This window comes from Carlito syrichta, unplaced genomic scaffold (assembly GCF_000164805.1).
Source record: "Carlito syrichta isolate Samal-C Ts95f unplaced genomic scaffold, Tarsius_syrichta-2.0.1 Scaffold302096, whole genome shotgun sequence".
Taxonomy (NCBI): domain Eukaryota; kingdom Metazoa; phylum Chordata; class Mammalia; order Primates; family Tarsiidae; genus Carlito; species Carlito syrichta.
In genome coordinates this window covers 2,499-25,345 of record NW_007246192.1, presented here as the reverse complement: position 1 = coordinate 25,345, position 22,847 = coordinate 2,499, and the positions used below count along the sequence as shown (strand labels likewise).

The 22,847-nt window shown below is 32.9% G+C and overlaps 1 protein-coding gene across 1 annotated transcript in view; it reads right to left on the bottom strand.

Annotated features, from left to right (window-relative positions):
• FANCL (Fanconi anemia complementation group L) overlaps positions 1 to 14,892 on the bottom strand; it is a gene marked incomplete at its 5' end in the record, with an annotated part of 60,256 nt that extends 45,364 nt beyond the window's left edge. Inside the window, 4 exons of the mRNA XM_008056079.1 lie at positions 5,358 to 5,458; positions 10,240 to 10,296; positions 12,663 to 12,723; positions 14,834 to 14,892. Coding sequence (XP_008054270.1) covers positions 5,358 to 5,458; positions 10,240 to 10,296; positions 12,663 to 12,723; positions 14,834 to 14,892 — 278 coding nt within the window. The remainder of the gene's footprint in view (positions 1 to 5,357; positions 5,459 to 10,239; positions 10,297 to 12,662; positions 12,724 to 14,833) is intronic.
• Between the last annotated feature and the right edge of the window lie 7,955 nt (positions 14,893 to 22,847).

The window sequence follows — 22,847 nt, the reverse complement described above, 5'->3', positions numbered from 1 at the left end:
AAACATATGAAACAAGCATTAATACATTGAAGGAGGAGGAGGAAACAGGTGCTAACCTAAGTATTTGAAAATTGAGTAGAGCCTATAACATAAAAAAAAATCCACAATATTAAGTATTGTATAGTTGATAAAGTTGTTATCCAGAGGAATACAAAATAACAATTCTGATAGTGCTCTGCAAGGACCCCCAGAAAGCCAGAATTATCTTTTGGAGGGTGGGCCCCTTGTAGTACACTCAAAATTAGTTCCTATGGATAAAACAGTCAACCAAAGTTTTTATCTGGAAGTTTTGATTTACAATTTATGGAAGAAACATCCCGAGTTGTGGCAAACAGATGACTGGTTCTTCCACTGTGACAATGCACCTGCCCACAGCAAGTTGAGTGTAAGCAGTTTGAGACCAAAATCTGCATGACCCCCATGCCTCACCCTCCTAAATCACCTAATTTTGCCTGAGCAACTTTTTTATTTCCCCGGGTGAAAAAAGTCCACAAAAGAAAACGTTTTGCTGATTTGGAAGAGGTAAAACAAAAAAACAGAACAAACACTAGAAGGCATTAAAACTGACAAGTTCAAAAACTGTTTTGAGCAGTGGAAAAAGCATCTCGATAGGGTATACCATCAAATGAAGAATACGTTGAAAGTGACTTAAGTTTAAACATGTTAGAATAAAGACACAATTTTTTATAAATAAATTCTGAGTTTTGGGGTGCCCCACATATACTAGAACAGAACAATTAAGTAAATGAATGACAGATGGTGGGAGTTGGGTTTCTCAGTGTTGGAGTATAAGATTGCAGATAAACCAAGAAAGTAGGCTAGAAAGATCCATATGGTTGTCTGTGGTTTGCCGCAAGCCTTGGATTTCCTGCAGTTTTGCAGAACACTGATATCTATGGACTATAAAATGGACTTCATTTAAAGAAACCTATGGACCATTAATGGACAAAAACATGAATTGATATGTATTGTGGCATTCAAATTCTAGCATTTTGGGAGAGAATCAAGTACCAAGTTTTTGATGACCATGGCCTACTTTCATAATGCATTCAAGGTTTGAATTTGAATAACCTCATCAAGACTTAGATCTTCAGAAGCTTCAAGTCTCACCTGCATAAAGCTCTCCATTGAACCCTCTCACAAAAGTAAAAGCTCAGAGACTAAATCCACTAGTATGTTCCATTTTATACTCCTTCCTCTCACTTCTCTTCAATTTCCTTGGTCTCTAGGATCCTTCACACTGCTTATGTGACTTTAGACTACAACCACAAGATAGTGCTTTCCAAAAAATATATGTTCTGTGGCCCGAAGTTTTCACTGGTAGAGAAGCATAAACTTGACATGATAAACTTAGATTTAGGTCTTTTGTTGTATCCTAAATAAAGTTGCATCAACAAGAATAAAATGAGGATGAAGTGGTGAAAATACTTGAGGTTAGTTTATACTCTCAGAAGCTACGTGGTTTAGAGAAAAGGGCCTTTAACCTAAAAGTTGATGGCTCTGGCGGGGCTTGGTGGCTCAGTCTGTAATCCCAGCACTTTGGGAGACTGAGGCAAGTGGATTGCCTGAGCCCGCAAGTTCGAGACCAGCCCAGGCAACTTAGTGAGACCTCGTCTCTACAATAAATAAAAAATTAGCTGGGCGTGGTAGCATGCACCTAAAGTTCCAACTACTTGGAAGGCTGAGGCAGAAGGATCACCAGAGCCCAGCAGGTCGACGCTGGGGTGGCTGTGAGTGTGCGACTGCACTCCAGCCTGGGCGACAGAGTGAGACTACAACTCAAAAAAAATAAAAAAATTAAATTAAAAAAAGTTGATGGCTCTTATTCTACCTCTGCCTTTTACTAGGTATGTCACTTTTACTAGGAAAGTCACTTAACCTTTTCTGAACCTTAACTTTATTATCTATGAAGTGAATTTGATATTTTTCCACCTACCTCACAGAGTTGTTATGAGAATCAAGTAAAATAATGTACATAAAAAAGACTTTTATATAAAATAATATAGACAAAGGGTCCTCAAGTCTTGGGCCTGGGAAGGTGGATGATTTAAGCACACTGAAAACAGATATCATGTCCAGGCTGGATACATGGTAGCAAGGCTATATTAATTTCCTTTTCCCTGAGTACATAAAATACTACCATGGACTAATTCCAAGAAGGAGCAAGACCATACATTTCCCTAAAATTATAGTTCAGCATTGGTAATGCTCTAGAGTAGTTATGGGTTGTAACAAAATAATGTTTTGCAAAATATACTTACTAAATTGTGACCAGTATTTTTTTTAATGAAAGAACACAGAACAGAATATTTCATAATCTAACCCACATGATAAGAGTAAATATTGTGTAAATGTGTGTGTACTTGGTCATTAAATAAAATTTATTTTTTCCTGTGGGGGAAAAAAAAGAAAGATCCATATGATAATGAATTGGAGTTGAAGACATCACTACGAACTCATATTTAGTTTAATACAGATACATAAATACATATAAACATTTACAGATATATATATACATAAGTTAATATGGACACAAATTTTCTTGCTTTTTCAGCTGAAAGGGCCTAGAAGCAACAACACACCAAGATTCCAGTTACTAATACCACTCACCAATAAAAGGAACCAGCCTCCTTAGAAAAATGGCTGATTCTAAGACTAGGAGAAGAAATACACAAGATTTTTTCCAGTGCTAGAAAGCAAGAGAATGTTAAAAAAAAAAAAAATCCACAATGGCGGGATATGTCAAAAGGACACAGGAGGTAACTAAGAGCTCTCAATGGACAAGGCTAGAATAAGTTGAGCAACAGAATAAATACTTTTAGATTATAACACAAATTATAAAACAAATATCCATGAGTTCAAAGTATTTCAAATTAATGGCTGAATGAATAAATAAATGAAGGAGAATAAACAAATCTCCCAAGCAGAAAAATTCCAAATCTGTGTAAATACAGTACAGAAACCTGAGAAATGTTACCTCAACCTGACAATCAAGAGCAACATCAACAGTAATGAGCCACATAGAAAAGATGCATCCTTGATATGAACTGAAGAATTGCAGGAGAACAAAAGCTAGGATAAGATTAGTGTATATAGAAACATAAATTCTATATCCAGCATGGCTCTAAAAAGAGGGTCAAAAATTTGATACTAACCTTCCTAGGGGCCAAGTCAGAGACCATAATCAATTATAGAATTCATATTATTCATTAAAGAACAGGTCAGATATTCAGGAGAAACATGACTTTTTCAATATCTGAAATGGGAGAAAACTTTCATGGTTTCTCAAAAAGACAGTGCTGTACCACAAAATTAAAGACCTTCATACATAAAATCCCTAATACATTTCATAGCACTATTTCATACAACGTCCCTTAATGCAAGTCAGTGCATCCTCAAGAGCGATTATACAAGAGCCCAGAATAATGCAGTTCCATTCTAAGATCCAAGGGTAAAATTTAGAAAACATATAAAATAACTGGATTATACAGACTTTAAGCAGTCTATCTATAGTGAAACACTATTACTTGCAATCATGATTTAAGTAAGGTTTTAACAGTTTAAATTTGAAGTTGAAGTTTGTGCAAGAACCAGTATATACATACTCAGGGTTTCTAAGTACAGATCCACAGACTTTGAAAATTAACCAGGAAGACAGTAGGTTCAAAAGTATTGGGCCAGATGTGGTAGCTCACGCCTGTAATACTAGCACTTTGAGAGGCCAAGATGGAGGATTGCTTGAGCCCAGAAGTTCAAGACCAGTCTGGACAACACAGTGAGATCTTGTTTCTACAAAAAATTATCTGGCATGGTCGTGCATGCCTGCCATCCCAGCTACTCAGAAGGCTGAGGTGTAAGAATCGCCTAAACCCAGGAGTTTGAGGCTATAGTGAGCTGTGACTGTACCACTGCACTCCAGCCTGGGTGACAGAGTGGCCGCCAGATTAAAAAAAAAAAAAAAAAAGATGTATTTATAAAAAATTAAGAAGTCTTAACTAAAGACATGCCTAAAGGAATGGCTAAACCATCTCTACACATAGGTGCACCAAAAGAGGTATGGCCCACTCATTCAAATTCAGTAGTGGAAGAAATTGGTCTAGGATAAGAGAAAGAATTAAGGAATTGTTCTAAGTAAAAACAAACAAACAAAGCAACCTTGTAAAGGGATGTGAGAGGTAGAGACAAACATAAAGAATCCTGCTTCTTTCTCTTATAATCACAGTACATTTTTATCACCTCTACAAACAAATTTATATGGGAATAAGTTGAAAATAAAATATGTTTATACCTCTAGTTTTTCTTCAGTTATCAGGTAATGTTGTAAAATATATTCAAGGACATATATTTAAAATATGTCCCTTGTTTTCTTGTAAATAGTTATTTGATATTCTCATTCTTTAGGTAAGCTATCAAAAGGACCACTCATAGAAAATAAAAATAGAAAAATAGCAAACAGATGAATCATAAAATGTTTTAAATACATTCAGAAAAACTTAGTGGTAAAAAATTCCACATTCTCTCCAAATGGTAACTAAGTCAGACTTTGAGTTCTCTTATTAATAGAGCAATATAAGCTGAAATAATAAATGAATATTAAAATAGTAATGATAGTGGTTAAGAAGTAGTAAGAAATAAATCGGCATATTTTTACTCCTGCTTTAGCTCAAAATAGAACGTTTATAATACACTTCATAACAAATGTAAGGTTTCAAAGTATCTGCACTAAGAAAAAAACTAAATTCAGAAACTGAATATCAAACAAATCACCACAGATTTTTTTCCAGGTGCTGTAAGGATGAAATTTTTAACAACCTGCATACACATCTACTGAACTTCTTTTAATTTTCTTTATGCATCATTTTTTTCCAAAGAAAACTAGATGATTCTTCCAAACCTTAGTTGTTAAAATTCACTACTCAAATTACAAAAGTACTTAAAATGTTACATATATTTAAATTTAGACATGCCAAATTATATATTAACCAAAAATAACTACATTTATAACAAAAATACTGCAAATTTTCCAGTCTCTTTCACGTTTCTAAGCATCACTCTTAAAACAGAGATAATTTAGTAACATTTAAAATAACATTATATGTTCAGTGAAAATATCTATTATAGCAACATCTTACTGTATACATAAAAATGTTGTTTTTTCCAAATTATATTTAGCATTTTACTTTGTAAGTCAATTTGTAATGATGATATCCTTCCCTTTAATTCACAGCAACAATAAGGGTCAGATACTCTAATTACAAAGAAACACTTTAACTAAAAACAGGTATAAAATAATTTGCTAAAAGTAGAAATACAATAAATTAAAATGCATAAAACAGAGGCTTTTAAAACAGACATACTTATCCCAACCAAGAGTTCCTATTTCTTCAAGAAGGCTTGAGTAGAACTGGGGAGGAGGAGGCAGTACATGTAGCTCTTGTCTATTCTTTAAAGCTACTTCCTATTTAAAAGAAAACAACTAGAATTATCTGTGTAATCTAGACAATGAATTATTAGTACCTGATTACAAAACACAATTTCATCATCTTCTTAGTAACTAATAAAAATGTCCATTATTTTAACAGAATATCTGACTGACTTATTCCCTTTTTACAAAAAAAAAAAAAGGGACAGAAAAAGTTAAAGGACTGCACTAGAGGTCATGCAAAATGTCAATTTTATACCATGAAAAAAACTTAAGATTTTAGTATTCTCTTGGACTATTATGACTATCAGAGATAAACTTTTAAAAAAATTTCATCCTCAAAGCTTCACCATCTTTCCAGTCCCATGACTATGATGTTTGATACACATATATTTTGTAAACATGCCTTTAAGGAAAAGCCTAAATTCTAAGTATACTGCCTAGATTGATATATTTGCATACAATTACAAACTCCGTTCTAACAAAAATCCCTCATTATCACAATAAATACCTATATGCTACTTTCTTTCACTGACTGACATTTTGAATTACTGAACTATGAAAGTTCAAGAATTATTACCATTCATCTGGCTAGATCACAGTACTGTTTCTTGCTAGGCTCACCTACGACATCTTTAAAATGGTTAATGTTCCACAACCAAAACTCAAATCTACATCTTTTTTACAAGCAATATGAACATCACTGGAACTGCTGAGACTAAAACTTACCAATTACTTTGAAGGTGCTAACCTAGACAAATATCTTATTTGGAAAGTAAAAATAAGTGTATCTACAAATTATTTAGCTGTTCAGACAGAGTGGACTGTCCAAAGGTTTTATAAAGCTAGAATAAATTTAAAAACCAGATGGGAACAAGTAAAAAATTATTAACATCAACTAAATGCAACCCTAATAAAAGACTGAAATTTTTATTCTTTTAAGTATATGTTTAATCTATTATTAGTCCTTATGCTTTTTTTTAACAAGTATAGAATACTATTAAATTGAGATATTGGAAAAATATATTTTACAAAATAGCACTTCAAAATCGTAACTATTATACTAGAAGTACTTCAATCTAGTTTTGAATCTATTTTGGAATTAAAAGTAGAACTTTGGCTCTGTGAAAGTAGATTTGTAAAACTGAGAATTTCAATATGGATTTAATTAGAAGCTAAGCTTCTAGAAGACATGGCATATACTGCCGTTTTTATAACTTAAATGCCTAATATTATCTAAAAATAGCTTGATGGGCTACAAAAATATATTTGTCCTATTAAGATTGTACTCTATGTGTTACTAAATAAAATGAGTTGATATAGTAGTGTATTTCTTTTGAAATTTCTATTTTTATTCAGAAATATTAATTACTGCCATCCACAAAAGTTGAAGGTAAAAAATGAACTTAGATAATAGTAAAAATGCTTTTCACTAGTAGGTTTATGACATTTATAAACTCTATCTTCTTCTTTGGGTCAGACAAGTTATTTCTATTCTAGACCAATAACAGGAAAAAGGACAAAGGCAGAAGCAATACATTCTTCACAGGGAAGGAGACAAAGGCAAAGACAAATGTTTTCAGTCCTAACTTCAACAGTTCTTAGTTTTGACGTGTTTGGCTCTCAGTGGCTCAGCTCTAATATAGAAATAAAATAACTTACCTCACAGGGTTAATTTAAAATGTAAGTAATTGCCCATTTATTAAATATATACTGAATTCCCACTATATGCATAGTTATTACTAGGAAACTCCATGGGGGATTTACAAAATTGCTTGAATATGTTCAATATCTACTGATTTCATTTGAGCATCATTCTCAAGACATATCAAACTGTTTTCAGTTGCTAGTAGCAATATCAGTATTAATTTGTGATTATCTTATAGAAACCCTATTATTAACAATACAGCTTAACAAACTAATAAGTCTTACATTTTTAGTTAAATGAGCAATAAAAAAAATCAATGTCCAAAATTTCTGAAAAAAGCTAAAACATAGGATCTCATTTCTATTCAGAAATGCAGGGACAAATGTACTAAATAGAATATTGTAAACCAGAGATCAATCACAATATTTTATATTAGTTTTAAACTCATATGTGTTTCTTTAAAATTAAATGGCCAATAGACTTGTGACTGACAACCTAATACAGTTAGTTTCAGTAATAAGAGTTTAATGGGACATGGTATAACTAATTTTACTCTGGTTATACCTTAGTCCCTGTATTTGCATAGTTTATTAAAATTACAATAAAGAGATAAAAATTTTTCAAACACTTCCCCAGTGTCAAGGAGAGGTAAACCAAATACACTTTACCTATGCACCTTACCTTTTCAAGGTATTTATATTATGACCCTTAATAAAATGTATAATCAATTTAATAATTCTTATTGATTAGGATTTGTAAGTTCATAAATCAAAATTTCAACTTTGGAAATTTATTTTAAACTCTTTGCTCTCATCCCAAACATTTTAGCAAAGCCCTACCTCAGAAGGTTCTTATTAGAAGTAGAAAGAGGATTCACAAAAAATTCTAGCAACTAAGCTCTCAATATGAGGTAGCTGCTGCTAAGAATAAAAAGGTCTCAAAAAGAACCACAAAGACATATCAAACTGTTTTCAGTTGTTAGTAGCAATATCAGTATTGTAATTTTAATATAAACAAATATAAATATATAGTTAGAAAAAAAGTAAAACAAGTAAAAAATAACAAAAAGCCATAATACTATAATAATGTTAATATTCAGATATTAATATCATATTCAGAGTAAGAGACACAAGCAAATAAGTAAAAACGGTGTAATGCCAAATTTGAATTGGAAATATCAGTATGAACTCATGATTAATTATACTCTCTAAAAGTATTTTTCCTAGCTTTATCCACTGAAAAGGCCTAGAAGTTAATAGCAATGAGAACTCTAGTTTCCATACTGAGGCATACAAATACCATTTCCCACAAAACCATGGCTCTTTAGAGAAATGGCTGATCACAGTTTGGGACAGGATGAGTAAATGAGCCTGGAGCAACTGGCGTCAGAAAGCAAAGAAGCTTGGGTTATGTTCAAAGAACTCAGGAGCCAACATGAAGGGGCTTATACTGACCAAAAAAAAAAAAAAAGGGACAAATTAAGCATAAAAAAGAAAATGACTGTAATGTACTAAAGTTATTTAAATATATAAAAACCATGAGTTCATAAAGATACTAAAAAAATAACTTTAGTTCCCAGTGACAGTTGCTAGGCACCAACTCATTATTCTATAAACTGATTTTTTTTAAAGGAAGAGAAACAAGCATTCATCTTTCCAATATGAGCTTTACCTCAAATTAACAAAATAACTGATGAGGGGAAGTTCTTTTTCAGCTAATAAATGCAGACAATCAAATTTTAAAAATCACATTTCTAAACCTTAATGAGACAGTGGATGCAAGCAATGCTTAATGTTGGATGCTAAAATTACAAGGCTGATGAGAAATTTATACTGGATGGGTCTAAACCTATTGCTCAATGTTTACTAAAAAGAGGAATTATCAAACATTATATGCATCCTCATGTAAGAAATACAGAGTCCCATGTATTCTTACCAGAACAAATGAACACAAATCTGCTGAGACCTCTAGATCTAATTGCCAGATTACAAAGAAGGTAGAAGAATATGTTAAAAAATAAGCTATGAATACCTAACAAACCAAAAATATAATGTGGAAAATTTTAGAGAACAAACAATTTGGTTTATTCAACAAGTAGATAGCATATAAAAAAAGGTGGGGAGAAAGGGAGCTGCTACTCTTTAATAAGTATTGCATAAGTCTCATATAAGACTTAAGAGACATATCAACTAAATATAACATATGGGCCTTATTTACAATACAAAGCAGCTACAAGAAATTATCATTAACCTTGTTGAGAATATTTAATAACAGATAAAAAGTGCTTAGTTGTTAGAGATATAGACTACCATATTAATAAAGGGATGAATACAATATCCAGGGTTTCTTTTAAAATACTCCAGTCTCTTTCTTCTAAAAAAGTAGCAGAGGTCAGTTGGGGCATGGTCGCTCATGCCTATAATCTCAACACTTTGGGAGGCAGAGGCCAAAGGACTGCTTGAGTCCAGGAGTTCAAGACCAGCCCAGGCCTTGTCTCTACAAAAATCTAAAAAAAAATTAGCCAGGCAAGGTGGCATGCACCTGTAGTCCCAGCTACTTGGGAGGCTAAGGCAGAAGGATCACCTGAGCCCATAAGGTCGAGGCTGCAGTAAGCCATGATCATGCCAAAGCCCTGACTGGGTATTAAATCTCCCTTCTTCTTTTGGGTAATAAAAAGTTTTTAAGAAAATAATTAAAATGTCTGTAAGGCAAACTAAATAATCAAGCATTTTATGCAAAATCGATTAACTGAATAAACTGTTATATAACTATAAATATAAAATGAAGCCTGACAAGGTTTTCAGATATCTGCAGTTACAAACAAAATTATTTATTTATATATCATACTATATCTTTAAAAATGACTAATCTCTCCTTAGATGTTTGATTCTCTGACAGGGCAAGGGTGCATTTTATTTCTTCACCACCTACACAACATTAGTATCAGGGTATCCATTTCACAACACAGTCAAAGTAGCTCCTACACACAGTTCTGTTCCTCATACAGTTCAAGAGAGTATTATCCACATTTATGTACACAGTAAAATAAAACATTAAATGACTGGGAGGCTGGAAGATTTAAATTCTAATAATGTTACTATTTAAAAACCTACAAAAAAAAAAGTTAAGACTTAGAATACAGTAACAGTGCTAGAAAAAAAATTCTTACCAAAACCATCTTCAACTCCATCATAAAGCTCACTAGATCAGGAGAGTGCTGCATTCTCTAGATCAAAACATTTCCAATTAATTTCATTTGTACAACAAATATTCCATTCACTGAAACTGAATAAAATATAGGCCCAAGCGAGTTTGAAAAAAAGACAGCTATATCTACAATTGCAAAGTATAAGAAGTAAACTATTGGTTATCAACCCTACTAATTCCCTCAATTTCATTCTGAAAGAGCAATTAAAGCCCTCAGATCTATTTTGGTGAGATATACTAAATTGTGTACAAAAGTCACTTAAAACCTCATATACCTCTGTTCCTTCACCACTGTTTACTGCCATTGTTTAGCAAATCTAGCAAACCACATCATTTCTGAAGAAGAAAAAGTTGAAGGTGTAGTATAGGAGTGATGTGAGTAGGAAAAGGAGAATAAAATATAAAAATCAGGTAAGTCAATATGATTTTTAAAAATCTAGTTAGAGCAATTAATTAGCAATTATTAATCAACAATACAGTCTACTTTGACTTTTTCCTAGACCTTAACGACTACCTATAATTATTGTTTTTGTCCTTTCACAACTAATCCACATTAATTCAAAAGAAGATAGTTATTAATTAAAGTAAAACCAAATATAATTAGGTAGTAAAAGGAAATAACCTCTAATGCAGAATAAATATGTAAGGCTTATGGTTCCATTTCCTAGAAACCCTTCATTCTTAAAATAACTGTAGAATAAAAAGCAAATTATCAAGTTTCACACTATTTTCTAAGAACTCTACATCATTTGTCTAAGATTAAATTATTGTGTTTGCTACTTTTTGTGATGCACTACACACAATTCTGAACATAGTCAATATGTGAATGTTTGCTTTCTTTAGATGAGAAAAATAAGAATCTAAGATATTTCCACAATGCATGAACACTGTGATTCACATCTTAACATAGCTTTGAGTGGGTACAGGTTTATAGAAAAAAATCTTTGACTATCCCTTTTTGTATATTAGTTTATTACAGATGAATAACAAATTACATCAAAGGTTTGGGAACTTCACCCTATAAATCTAGCTCAAACAAAGTTTTATCAGCACGCAGTCACACCCATTAAATTACTTCTTGTCAATAGTTGCTTTGGCGTTCTAAGAGCACAGTTGAGTAGTTGTCACAGAGACCTTATGGCCTACCAAGTATGAAAAATTTACTATCTGGTCCTTTACAGAAAAAAAGTTTGCTGACTCCTTGGCCCACATGTACTAAAATTAAAAATAATACAAGAAAAGAATAGCAATATTCACCTGAACTCTGAAATAAAACAAAGATAATCTAATAACTAGGTTCTACCAGATCAATTGAGGTCAGGGAGAGATAAATAAGTAACTGGGACTTTTTCTAAGAACCTTCTTGGTGATTTGGTAGAGAAAAACAGAGTTAAAAATCTTATTATTATACTTAGCCATTATTAACAAATTTTTCAGACTATTTAAATATCAATAGATTCATTTCTTAAACTTTAGGGTACAATATAAAGAGTCATGGGATGTAGGAAAAAAACAGAAATAATTTAAACATCACCTTAAAAAAATTCCGCAATTATACTGCCAAGATGACAGCCTACATTCTCCAAATCAAATAGTTATATCCTATATTTCTTTGTAGCTCAGTAATGCTTTATGTGAAAGTAACTGTTATTGTCAGTTACTATGGATAATAACCTGCCTTTAAGATAGAAAAGATACAGGAAATTGGGAAAAAAAACACACAAGAATAAAGCATCAAAAGAAATGCAATTCTACTAACATTTATTTTTCTAAAAGATTTTTATTATGTTATTATTTTGCTTCAATAACAGTGATTTTTTTTAAGTTTCTCTAATCTTTAAAGGAATTTTCAGGTACAGGAACCTAAACATAAAGAATAACTAAATAAATCCTGACTATATCTCACCTAAGCTGCATTTATCTCCACTCATTACACAAGTACACATGATCCTAGTGCTTTCCACCACACCTTTCTGTTGCTAATCCAGAGCTAAAAAATCTCATTTTTGCCACAGATATCCTACAGCTCTAAATGGGTCTTTTTTTTCCCCCCCTATCATCACTATTCAATCTCAGCAGAAAAATCATTCAAGAAGTGATGGATATGGATAAGGGTGAAGGCATCTGAAGAACCTAAAGTCTCAAGGATAGAAATTAGTTTCAACACAAATGCTACCTGGAGATCTCCTGAGGATAATGAGATTTAAAAATACTTTTTATAATGTATGAGTCCTTAACATATTTGATAGATAGAGATGAACTACCAGACTCAGCAACTATTAAACCAGTTTATTACAACATTCTGCAAAACATGTCTTTAAAGAAGAGTAAATTTAGTAATTTCTTATCCTTGCTTAAAGCATAAATCTTGTAAAAAGGACTTACCTGTTGGACTATTTGATGGTATCCACTAAGTATTGTTCTCAGCTGCCAACTGCACAGTAATCTAAAATTTTAATGGGACAAAATGGTTTGTTCATTGTTCAGAATTAAAAGAAAAAACTTATTTGTATGCCAACGCAAACATACACGTAGACACAAAAGAATGGCATAAACATAATTCTGACAAGTTAATAAAATTTTTACCACTGACACTGTTGAAAGTCTTGCCTTCAAACTGCCAGTACTAATTCTATTTCAAAATATAAATAACTGCAGTCAGTAAATGACATGCAAGCAGTATATCTTTTTTTTAAACTTTAACATATTCAAAGCAAAGTTCTCTATTGAACTAGATGCTTCTCCAAGGTAGGTTAAATAAAACCAACAGTTTTGATCATAATATATATCAAACTTGTATTTGAAAAAGCACATGTAGCAATATAATCTTCAAATTCCAGATTAATGTGTTTAAAGGGACATATACTTTTAATTGACAAGTTAATGTTCACCCATTTGCTGGCTCACCTCAGCTGTGATCTCTATATTACTAGGTAAGTAACTCTTCTAAAGAATTTTTTTACTTATGAACCTCAGCATCTCTTTGTGACCCTCAGCACTGTTAACTATTCTCTCAAGTTTTTCTTTATTCAGCTTAAGAGATACTACTGTCCGAATTTGCTTCTTTATTTACTTATACACAGGAAGCCTCTCTCAGTTTTCCACAATCATGGACTTTTCAAATAATCACAACTCCATTTTTGGTGAGCAAACCACATGCCTATCCCTGTCTCCTCTCTCATGGCAGAGCAGTGCATTCAACTGTTCATTGGTAACCCACTCTCCAAATGTGCTTTTCATTCCTTACCACCAACTTGTTCACTTCATTAATTATCCCTTCACTGTGGTATCCTTAATTTATGTTCTGCTAGTTTTTGTCTCCTTAATGAACTACGTTGCTAATGTATATTATCTTTAAAAACAACATCATAACTCTTCCTTGAGTGCATACTGTTCTCTAACTAACTTCTTTTCTTCAAAGTAGTTGAGACTGTCTCCATTCCCTTTTTACCCATTCATTCAGCCCAAAACCTAACACAAGCTGGCTTCTGCCACTGAACAAAACCTACTCAGACCTAACCTGGTCTCTTTGCAACCCCTCAGCAATGTGAACCATTCCCTCCTTAAGCCGCTCTGTCCAAATTTTCCTCTTTACTGGTCAAACCTTAGTCTCCTTCTAAGTTCCTCTTTAGCTACCAGTCCTTTAAATGTCAGTATGCTCTCAAGGTCCTGTCATTGGCTTTCTCTTTTCATTCTCCAGATAGAGGCACTACAGTAAAGTCAATTCATACTCATGATCCCAAATCCTATGCTTATTGTGACTACCATGTATATCTCCACTCCAAGTCTCACACTCTAGTTCCACACCAATACACTATTGTTTACTAAATAGCTTCTCTGGATATTTCACACCCAATATGCCTTAAAACAATCTCCCTTCTACTTCTCCACCTGAGACTGCTTCCCTAGCTTAGTGATCTGAACAAAGAACTTAAAAAGCATCCTCCACTTCTCTTTCCCTCTTTCTTACACTTCTAATCAGTCACAAAACTCTCTCAATTCTACTCACAAATATCTCTGGATTCCTTTTTCTCTAAATATCTTCTCCAGAGATATTTACATGCAGAATTGAGATTTGGGGTGGAATCTAAATTTTCCACCTCATATCCTTACTCGTTGTCTCTACCAACACTCAATGTTAGTACCTATTAACTTATACCAGGAATGAACTGATGTGGGACTTCCCATATAATGAATATACACATTAATAATATCAGTCAAAAGTTGGAGAAAGTCTTCTCATCTTTTTTTTGTATGCTCCCTTTATACCCCTATTCAGTAATTGTTAGTGAAGTATATACAATTGCTATTTACTGCTTTAAATAAAAAAAAAATCAGAGAATTAATGTGCTAACTTTGAAAAGAACTTCAGCACCAGTAAAAATTATTTACAACTGCCACATTAGTTTGAAAAAATAAGAAATGTTTCTTTCTGGGTGACTTACTAATAAGCATGTTAGGCAAAACTCAAGTCACTAGAATCAATTTATACCAGATTTACTGCCTATCCCACCATCTCACCAAGATGCAATGTATACAAGTAAACACCACATCACCTTGCATTCTTCAGTTGTAAATCTTCAGGCAACAATATTCTAAGGTGGAAGTCTCTTCCCTGTGAAAAATGTTTAAAAGTTAACTCACATTTTTCACTTAATGCCAAGAGAAGTTAAACATAAAAGCACACAGAAAAGGCAATGGTTTCCATTACTTTCTAAAAGGCATCAAATTTACCCAAGTCTTTATACTTGGTCAAATAAAAGCAACAGAATATTTTATGTGTGGGAAAATAACTCAAAAATGTGTCCAAAATTTTGTAATTATTGGCAAATGAAATCACGAAGATAAGACTTTGTTTTTAAAGAGAAAGTCTCTTACATAAACACAAATATCATAAAATTGTTAAAATAAATATATAGAAAAAGTTTAAATGTTATTTCTTAGAAAATATATTCAAGAAAAGGAAATTCCTTCAAATTGCTTTGAATATAGAAAAAAAGTCACAATATAAAATAAGGATATATAACACATTAATTTCAGGCTTCATTGTAATAAAATAAAAATATATAGAGGATGCCAAAAAATGTATACATATTTTAAGCAAGGAAAAACTGAATTAAAATTGTAATACTCATATAACAACACCAAAGGATGAATACAAGTCACATTTGACTTCTGCAATTACAAAAGGGTTCAAAGTGGCTACCATCAGTGTCCAGATAACTTCTGAAAAGCACTTTGAAAAGTAATAGATAATATCTCTTTAAATGTGTACACATTTTTTGGCACCCCCAGTATTTTGTGATTACAAGATCTAAATAGATAGACATAAAAAATACATTCATAAATCATCTATATTTAATTCTAATTTTAAAAGTCAGTAACATATTAAGCTATCTATACATTTGAATATACAGAATTTTTCTCAATAGATTTCTAAGGGCAGGAAAGATTTCTCAGAAATATATTCAGCTCTACTTTCTTGGGAAAGTGAATGGTAAGCAGTTTAAACTTTGTAACTTAAATAGGATAATACACATGAAATTTGAGCAAAAATAAGCAGAAAAAGACAAACAGAAATGTAATCTTTTACTCCAACAAAATAAAATGAAAAGGAGTAATAAAATTCTCAAAAAACAATTACCATGTGGAATTTTAGTACAGTCTCCCTCAAATCAGTTTCAAAAACAGAGGAACACAATTAAATGTACCCCCATAACCTTTACTTTCATGGTAATATTACAGTTCTGACTTTCATTACATTTAAATGTCCTTTAAAAAAATGAAACAAAATGTACTACTGACCTTTTCAAAAGGTCAAGTAACAATAATTCACTATTTCATTAAAGCACTAAAAGGTATTATGTAGTAACTTTAACCTAACTGTACAGACATCCCACACATAGGTGTAAGAACAATCTGGAATTTACAATTTACACGAAAAAACAGTAAGACCTATACTATTGTAGAAATGTGTGCTTTATCTGAAAGGACAGAATTCCAAAGTCCCTTATTTGCAAAACCCAGTCATTTTAAAAAGATCATATACCATGTCATATGCCACAATACTAGTCTAATTTTTTTTAAAGTCCAAAATTAGTTATTTAGTTAAAGCATCTAAAAAATATTAATTGCTCTTAAAAAGCAGATTTTCTAAGCTTGCAGAGAATAGAAGTACTAATATTGTCTAAACCCAAATCTCCCTACGCACTCCCCTAAAAACCTACAAAGATTAATATTAAGAACAAATAAAACCACAAAAACTCCATGTTTTCTGCCAGAAGACAGGGCACACTATGAACTATATATTACCTATTACCTACAGAAAGAAAAACATAAATCATTTTCCAATAGAGCCCACTCTGGAACTCCCCATAACAAGTCCTTGTACAGACGAGGAGGTTAAGGAAAAAACAAAACAACAAAAACAAAATAAAAACAAGTGGAAGAGAGAATAGGAAGATTAGACCAAGTGCACAAATAATAATAAAGCATTCTCGTAGATCAGAACACTGAATTAAAGGGAGTAGTCATCATGTGAACACAGAAGTCAAGGAGCCAATCCTGAAAAAGAACTCTTTAGGGATAGAAGGATAAAAAGGATAAGTAGAGATACCTTTTGAAAATTGGGTGTTAGGAAGAAAAATAAGTAACTGTGGGAAACTTAGGTTCTTACATGTGAAAATGAGACCACAGAACTCTCCTTCCAACCTCCCCAAAAATACATCCATTAAATACATAAATTGTACTTTACTTCACCAACAGGAGACAGTATTCTTAAAACTAGGAATTTTCAAAACTATTGCAGACATCCAAAATGGTCACAAATACAGAGATACTGTCTTTATCAATGCAAAGCTACCATGAAACAAAAACAGAAAAGGAGAATCAAAACATTTCAAGTGATAATGGCCCCATGTAACCAAAACCCAGAAGCCATAAACAAACTATATTACTTTAAATATCATTAAGTGAGCATCTGAACCCAAATCAGAAATTTGGGTACCCTGAACTCAGGGTAGAAGAAAAATGTAGAAAAAGAGAAAATTCTAATATATTAAAGTGGAAGAATAAATTTAAAAGGAGCCCAAAGAAGAAAAAGATTAAATAAACATTTCATAATAGAAAAAGAAAAAGCAAGAAAATTGCCAAATGAGGAAAAAAATAAAGACTATCAGAGAAAAGCAGTTGAACTGGAAAACAAGATAAAAAAAGAAAAAGTCCAATATACATAAAATTGGAGACCTTTAAAGGGAATCAAAATAGTAGAAAAATACTTAAAATTATAATCCAAATAATCTGGAAATCCATATACTGAAAGGGACAACTCACCACATGAGAAAAGTGAATTGCAATGATCCACCCTGAGGTATATCTTTAAAAAATCGACTTTAAAAATAAGGAAAAAGTACAGAGTCTCTAAATAAAGGATAAAATAAATTATATGGGAAACAATATGATTGGAATCAGATTTCGCAAAGCAAGACCAAAAAAAAGGCAAGACTAGAATAGAAATTGTAAGAAAATGAAGAGAATGGCTTCTAGTCATGATTGAGTAAAGGGGCAGGATTCACCCTATTAATTTAAAAATTAGACAAAATGCATGAAACAATGATTTTTCAGACATAAAACAATAGTCAGTGCAGGACTAAAAGAAAGGAAGCAACGTGAAAATAACTACAGTTGTCCGGCTCTACTATCTGGAGCATTTTCACACTGCAAGGTAGGTATGGAAAAACAGTGTTTGAATGCTCCCTGATTTGAGAAGAGGTGGGTTAAGAGAAGCTATTCCACAAGGTGCAGTACCAATGAGAAAGACATACATGGAGAGGAGAGAAATACACACAGAGAAAACTGAACAACTTCAGAAGATTCCTTGAAATGAAGTCTTCAGCTGAGTACATTTGCCACATGAATGTGAGAAAACCACTTAAAGGAATGGAGTCTGCAAAATAATCTTGAAGCTCACAAAAGGCTAGTTATAGTCATATTCCAACTGGTCAAAGTGGAAAATCTCTTAAGAGCCACCAAATAGAGTACTCAGAAAGGTGTGTGCTGCCTCATATGTAGAGTCAAGTTAGCTTAAACTAAAGTCTGCTTTGGTTCTACTTAACAAAGCTTAAACGCAAATCTCTAAAAGATCAGAACTGTTTTTAAGTAACATTACTGCAGCTGCTCACAACAAATCTTAAGAATATTTAGAGAAGACAGGTATTCAGCATGTAATAGATAGAATTCATGATGTCTAGCATCCAATCAAAATACACCAGGCACACATATTTCCTGCAAAGAAGCAACATAATACTCATGAGGAGAAAAATCAAGAGAAATAGACACAAAAATGGCACTGATGACAAAAATTTAAAAACTAAGACAATTATAATATATTTCATATGTTCAAGAAGATAGAGGAAAGCATGAACACATGAAATAGACAGGAAAGACATAAAGAAACACCCAAATCAAACAAATGAAAAATGCAATGTCTAAGATTTTTTAAAATGCTAGATGGTATTAGCAGCAGATTAAACTTCAAAAGAAAATATTAGTGTACCTGAAGTCATACCCCCAAATAAAATAGAAAGAAACAGATGGAGGGAAAAAACAAATGAACAGATCATCAGTGAGTTATGGAAACTTTTAAAGTGGCCTAATATGCATGTATTTACAGTCTCTAACAGTGAACAGAGAAGGAACAAAAACAATTTTTTTGAAAAAATAATAGCCAATATTTTTCCATTTTAAATGAACATATATACTCATGGCTTCAAGAAGCTCCACCAACTCTATGGAAGAAAAATATGATGAAAACTACACACAACACAAACAAGTTGAATAAAACCAATGACAAAAAGAAAATTCATTTAAAAAGCCAGAGAAAAAGAATATTGTATTACAACGGATCAAAGATAAAAAAGAGCAGAGATTTCTCATAGAAAACAGTGTAAGACAGTGGAATAATATCTTTTATAGTATCAAAACAAAAAACTGTCAACCTAGATCCTACACCCAGTGAAGTTATCTCTCAAAAGACCAAATAAAATAAACACTTTTCAGACAAAAAACAGCTGAAAGAATTCATTAGTAGCAGATATGCACTACATGAATGTTAAAAGAAGAACTTCAGGAAGAAAGTAAATGAAGCAAGATAGAAATCTGAATATACAACTAAGAGTTACAGACACAGTAAACACACAAGTAAATAAAAAACACCTTTTATTTTTTAAAATATTTTTTAAAAGATAATTGACCGTCCCAAAGCTACAACAATTTGAGCAAAAAAGCAGCACTGCATTATAACCCAAAGTATAAAATAACCATGAAATCATAATGATATAAATGACTAAATTGATAAATGGAGGATAAACAAATCTCTCATGCAGTAGAATTCCAGAAAAATTACATAGATACTCCACTCTAAAGAAAGAGGAACATAACTCCTCAACTTCATGTGCAGACTGCTCATAGTGGTTTTCTTCCAAAGAGTACTATATGGAAAAGAGAGAAAAAAGAGTAACTTTTACAGTGGAAAATCCTGACAAGCACTGCTCCAGCCGGGTGATAAAGATCAAAATCAACATTCATAAGTGATACGGACAGACTATAACCTTGATATAACATAATGAAATGGTACTTTGTATAACCTTCCTCCCAAAAACCCATAACTTCAGTCTAATCATGAGAAAAACAGCAGACAAATTCTGAGAGGAGTATACTACAGTAAACCTGATTAGTGCCCCTCAATAAATAGGGTAATTTTATAATGATAAAGGAGTCAAGATCATCAAAAACAAGGAAAGTCTGAGAAACTGTCACAGTCAAGAGAAGCCTAAGAAGACATAACAATCAAATGTAATGTCTCTTGGATAGGATCCTATTACAGAAAAAAGATATTACATAAACCTAAGAAAATATAACTATGGGCTTTAGTTGATAACTATGTACCAATATCAGTTCATTAACTGTAAGAGATGTAACATACTAATAGGTGTTTTTTGTTTTTGTTCTTAATTTTTTTATTTTAAAGATGTGGGGTACAAATAAGAATTAGGAACATAGGTGGCTATCATACAGGTGAAGTTTGGGCCTCCTATTGGTCTCAGCCTCATCTGGTTTGGAATCAGGTACCCTTATTGATGTTATGTGCCTCCCTCTTCCCCCGGCAGTGTCCCACCACTGTCAATTCCTTTCATGTAGTATTATGATAAATGTACAGGGTCCACTTATGAGTGAGAACATGTGGTATTCAGTTCTTTGTTTCTGTGATAGATCACTGAGCATGATAGACTATAAATCCATTTAAGTTTCTGTGAAGTTCATAATTTTGTCCTTCTTTATGACTGTGTAATACTCCATTGTGTTTATATACTACTTTTTTTATCCAGTCCACTTCCCAAGGGCAGCAAGGTTGGTTCCACGTTTTTGCTATTGTGAATAGTGCTGCAATAAACAATCGTGTGTGCACAGGTATCTTTTTTGTATAATTATTTGAGTTCTTCTGGGTATATTCCCAGAAGGGAGATTGCTGGGGCATATGGAAGATCAATTTTTAAATCTTTTTGAAAACACCACACTGTTTTCCACAGAAGCTGCACTAATTTACACTCCCACCAACAGTGTAGTGGTCCCTTTCTCCACATCCTCTCCAGCATCTGTTGTTTTCTGAGTTATAAATGATGATATTCTGACTGGAGTTAGGTTGTATGTCAGCATGGCTTTGATTTGCATTTTTTTGATGATTAGTGAGTCTGAGGGTTTTTTCATGTATCGGTTGGCTGCTCCTATGTCTTCTTTTGAGAAATGTCTATTCATATCTTTTGCTCATTTTTTAATAGGGTTATTTTTTTTCCTTTTGGCATGTTTGAGTTCCTTATAGATCTTGAATGTTAGGCCTTTGTCATATATAGAGTTGTCAAATATTTTTTTCCCATTCTGTGGGCTGTCTCTGCACTCCCTTAATGGTTTATTTTGCTTTGCAGAAGCTTTTCAGTTTCATGAGGTCTCACTTATCTATCTTATTTCTTATAGTATGAGTTTTTGCAGTTTTGATCAAGAATTGGTTGCCTATTCCAATTTACATAAGGGTGTCTCCTGAGTTTTCCATGATTCTTATAGTATGAGGTTTTACATTTAGGACTTTGATCCATTTAGAGTTGATTTTTGTGTATGGTGACAGGTAGGAGTCCAGTTTCATTCTTCTGCATGTGGTCAGCCAGTTTTCCCAGCATCATTTACTGAATAGGTTCTCCTCTCCCAGGTGGTTGTTGGTGGAGGCTTTGTTGAAGATGAGTTGGTTGAAAAAACGAGGTTTTGCTTCTGGAATCTCTATCTTGTTCCATTGGCCTATATGCCTGTTCTTGTACCAATACCAGGCTGTTTTGATTATTGTAGACTTATAATAAAGTTTAAAATCTGGAAGAATGATACCTCTCACTTTGTTTCTTTTGCTGAGGACTGTTTTGGTTATTTGTGGTCATTCATGTTTCCATATGAATTTCTGTATTGTTGTTTCTAAGTTTGAGAAGAATAATGTTGGTAATTTAATGGGTATTGTATTGAATCTGTAGATTGCCTTGGGTAGGATGGACATCTTGACAATGTTCGTTCTTCCAATCCATGAGCATGGAATATTTTTCCATTTGTTTGTGTCTTCGTTGATTTCTTTGAGCAGTGTTTTGTAGTTTCTGTGGTAAAGGTCTTTTACTTCTCTACTTCGAAAAATGAAATACCTTAGCATCCACATCTCTATTATATATTATTGCCCCCACTCTTGCCCTATCCCTTGCTCTCATTATATGAATCCCCATACCCATACCACATCCTCTCCTTAACATAAACTTAAGTATCCTATTTATCCTAGCCACATCCAGCCTAGCTGTATATTCAATTCTTTGGTCAGGCTGAACATCAAACTCCAAATACGCATTAACTGGTGCACTCTGAGCAGTAGCCCAAACAATTTCATACGAAGTAACCCTCGCAATCATCCTCCTAGCAATTCTAGGAGGATGCTAAGGTATTTCATTTTTTGTGTGTGTGGCTATTATGAATGACATTGTACTTTTAATTTGGTTATCTGCCAGTTTTTTGTTGATGTATAAAAATGTGACTGTCTTTTGCATGCTAATTTTGTACCCTGAGAGTTTTGCCAAAGTCCTTTTTCAGTGCAAGGAGGTTTCCAACAGATTATCTTGGGTTTTCAAGGTATAGGATCATATCATCAGCAAAGAGGGATAACTTAACTTCCTCTTTTCCTATTTGTATATCCCTGCTTTCATTCTCTCTTATTCATTATCGCAGCGTTGTTCACAATAGCAAGAACCTGGAAACAGTCATGCTGCCCGTCAAAAGAGGACTGGATTAAAAAAATGTGGTACATATACATGATGGAATACTACGCAGCCATAAAAAAGGACAAAATCATGAATTTCACAGCAACCTGGATGGAACTAGAGTCTATAATACTGAGTGACCTTTTTATAGAGTGATCTGTGTTCTTCAGGATATATTCCCAGTAGGGGGATTGCAGGGTCATATGGGAGGTTGGTATTTAGAGCTTTTAGGAAGTAC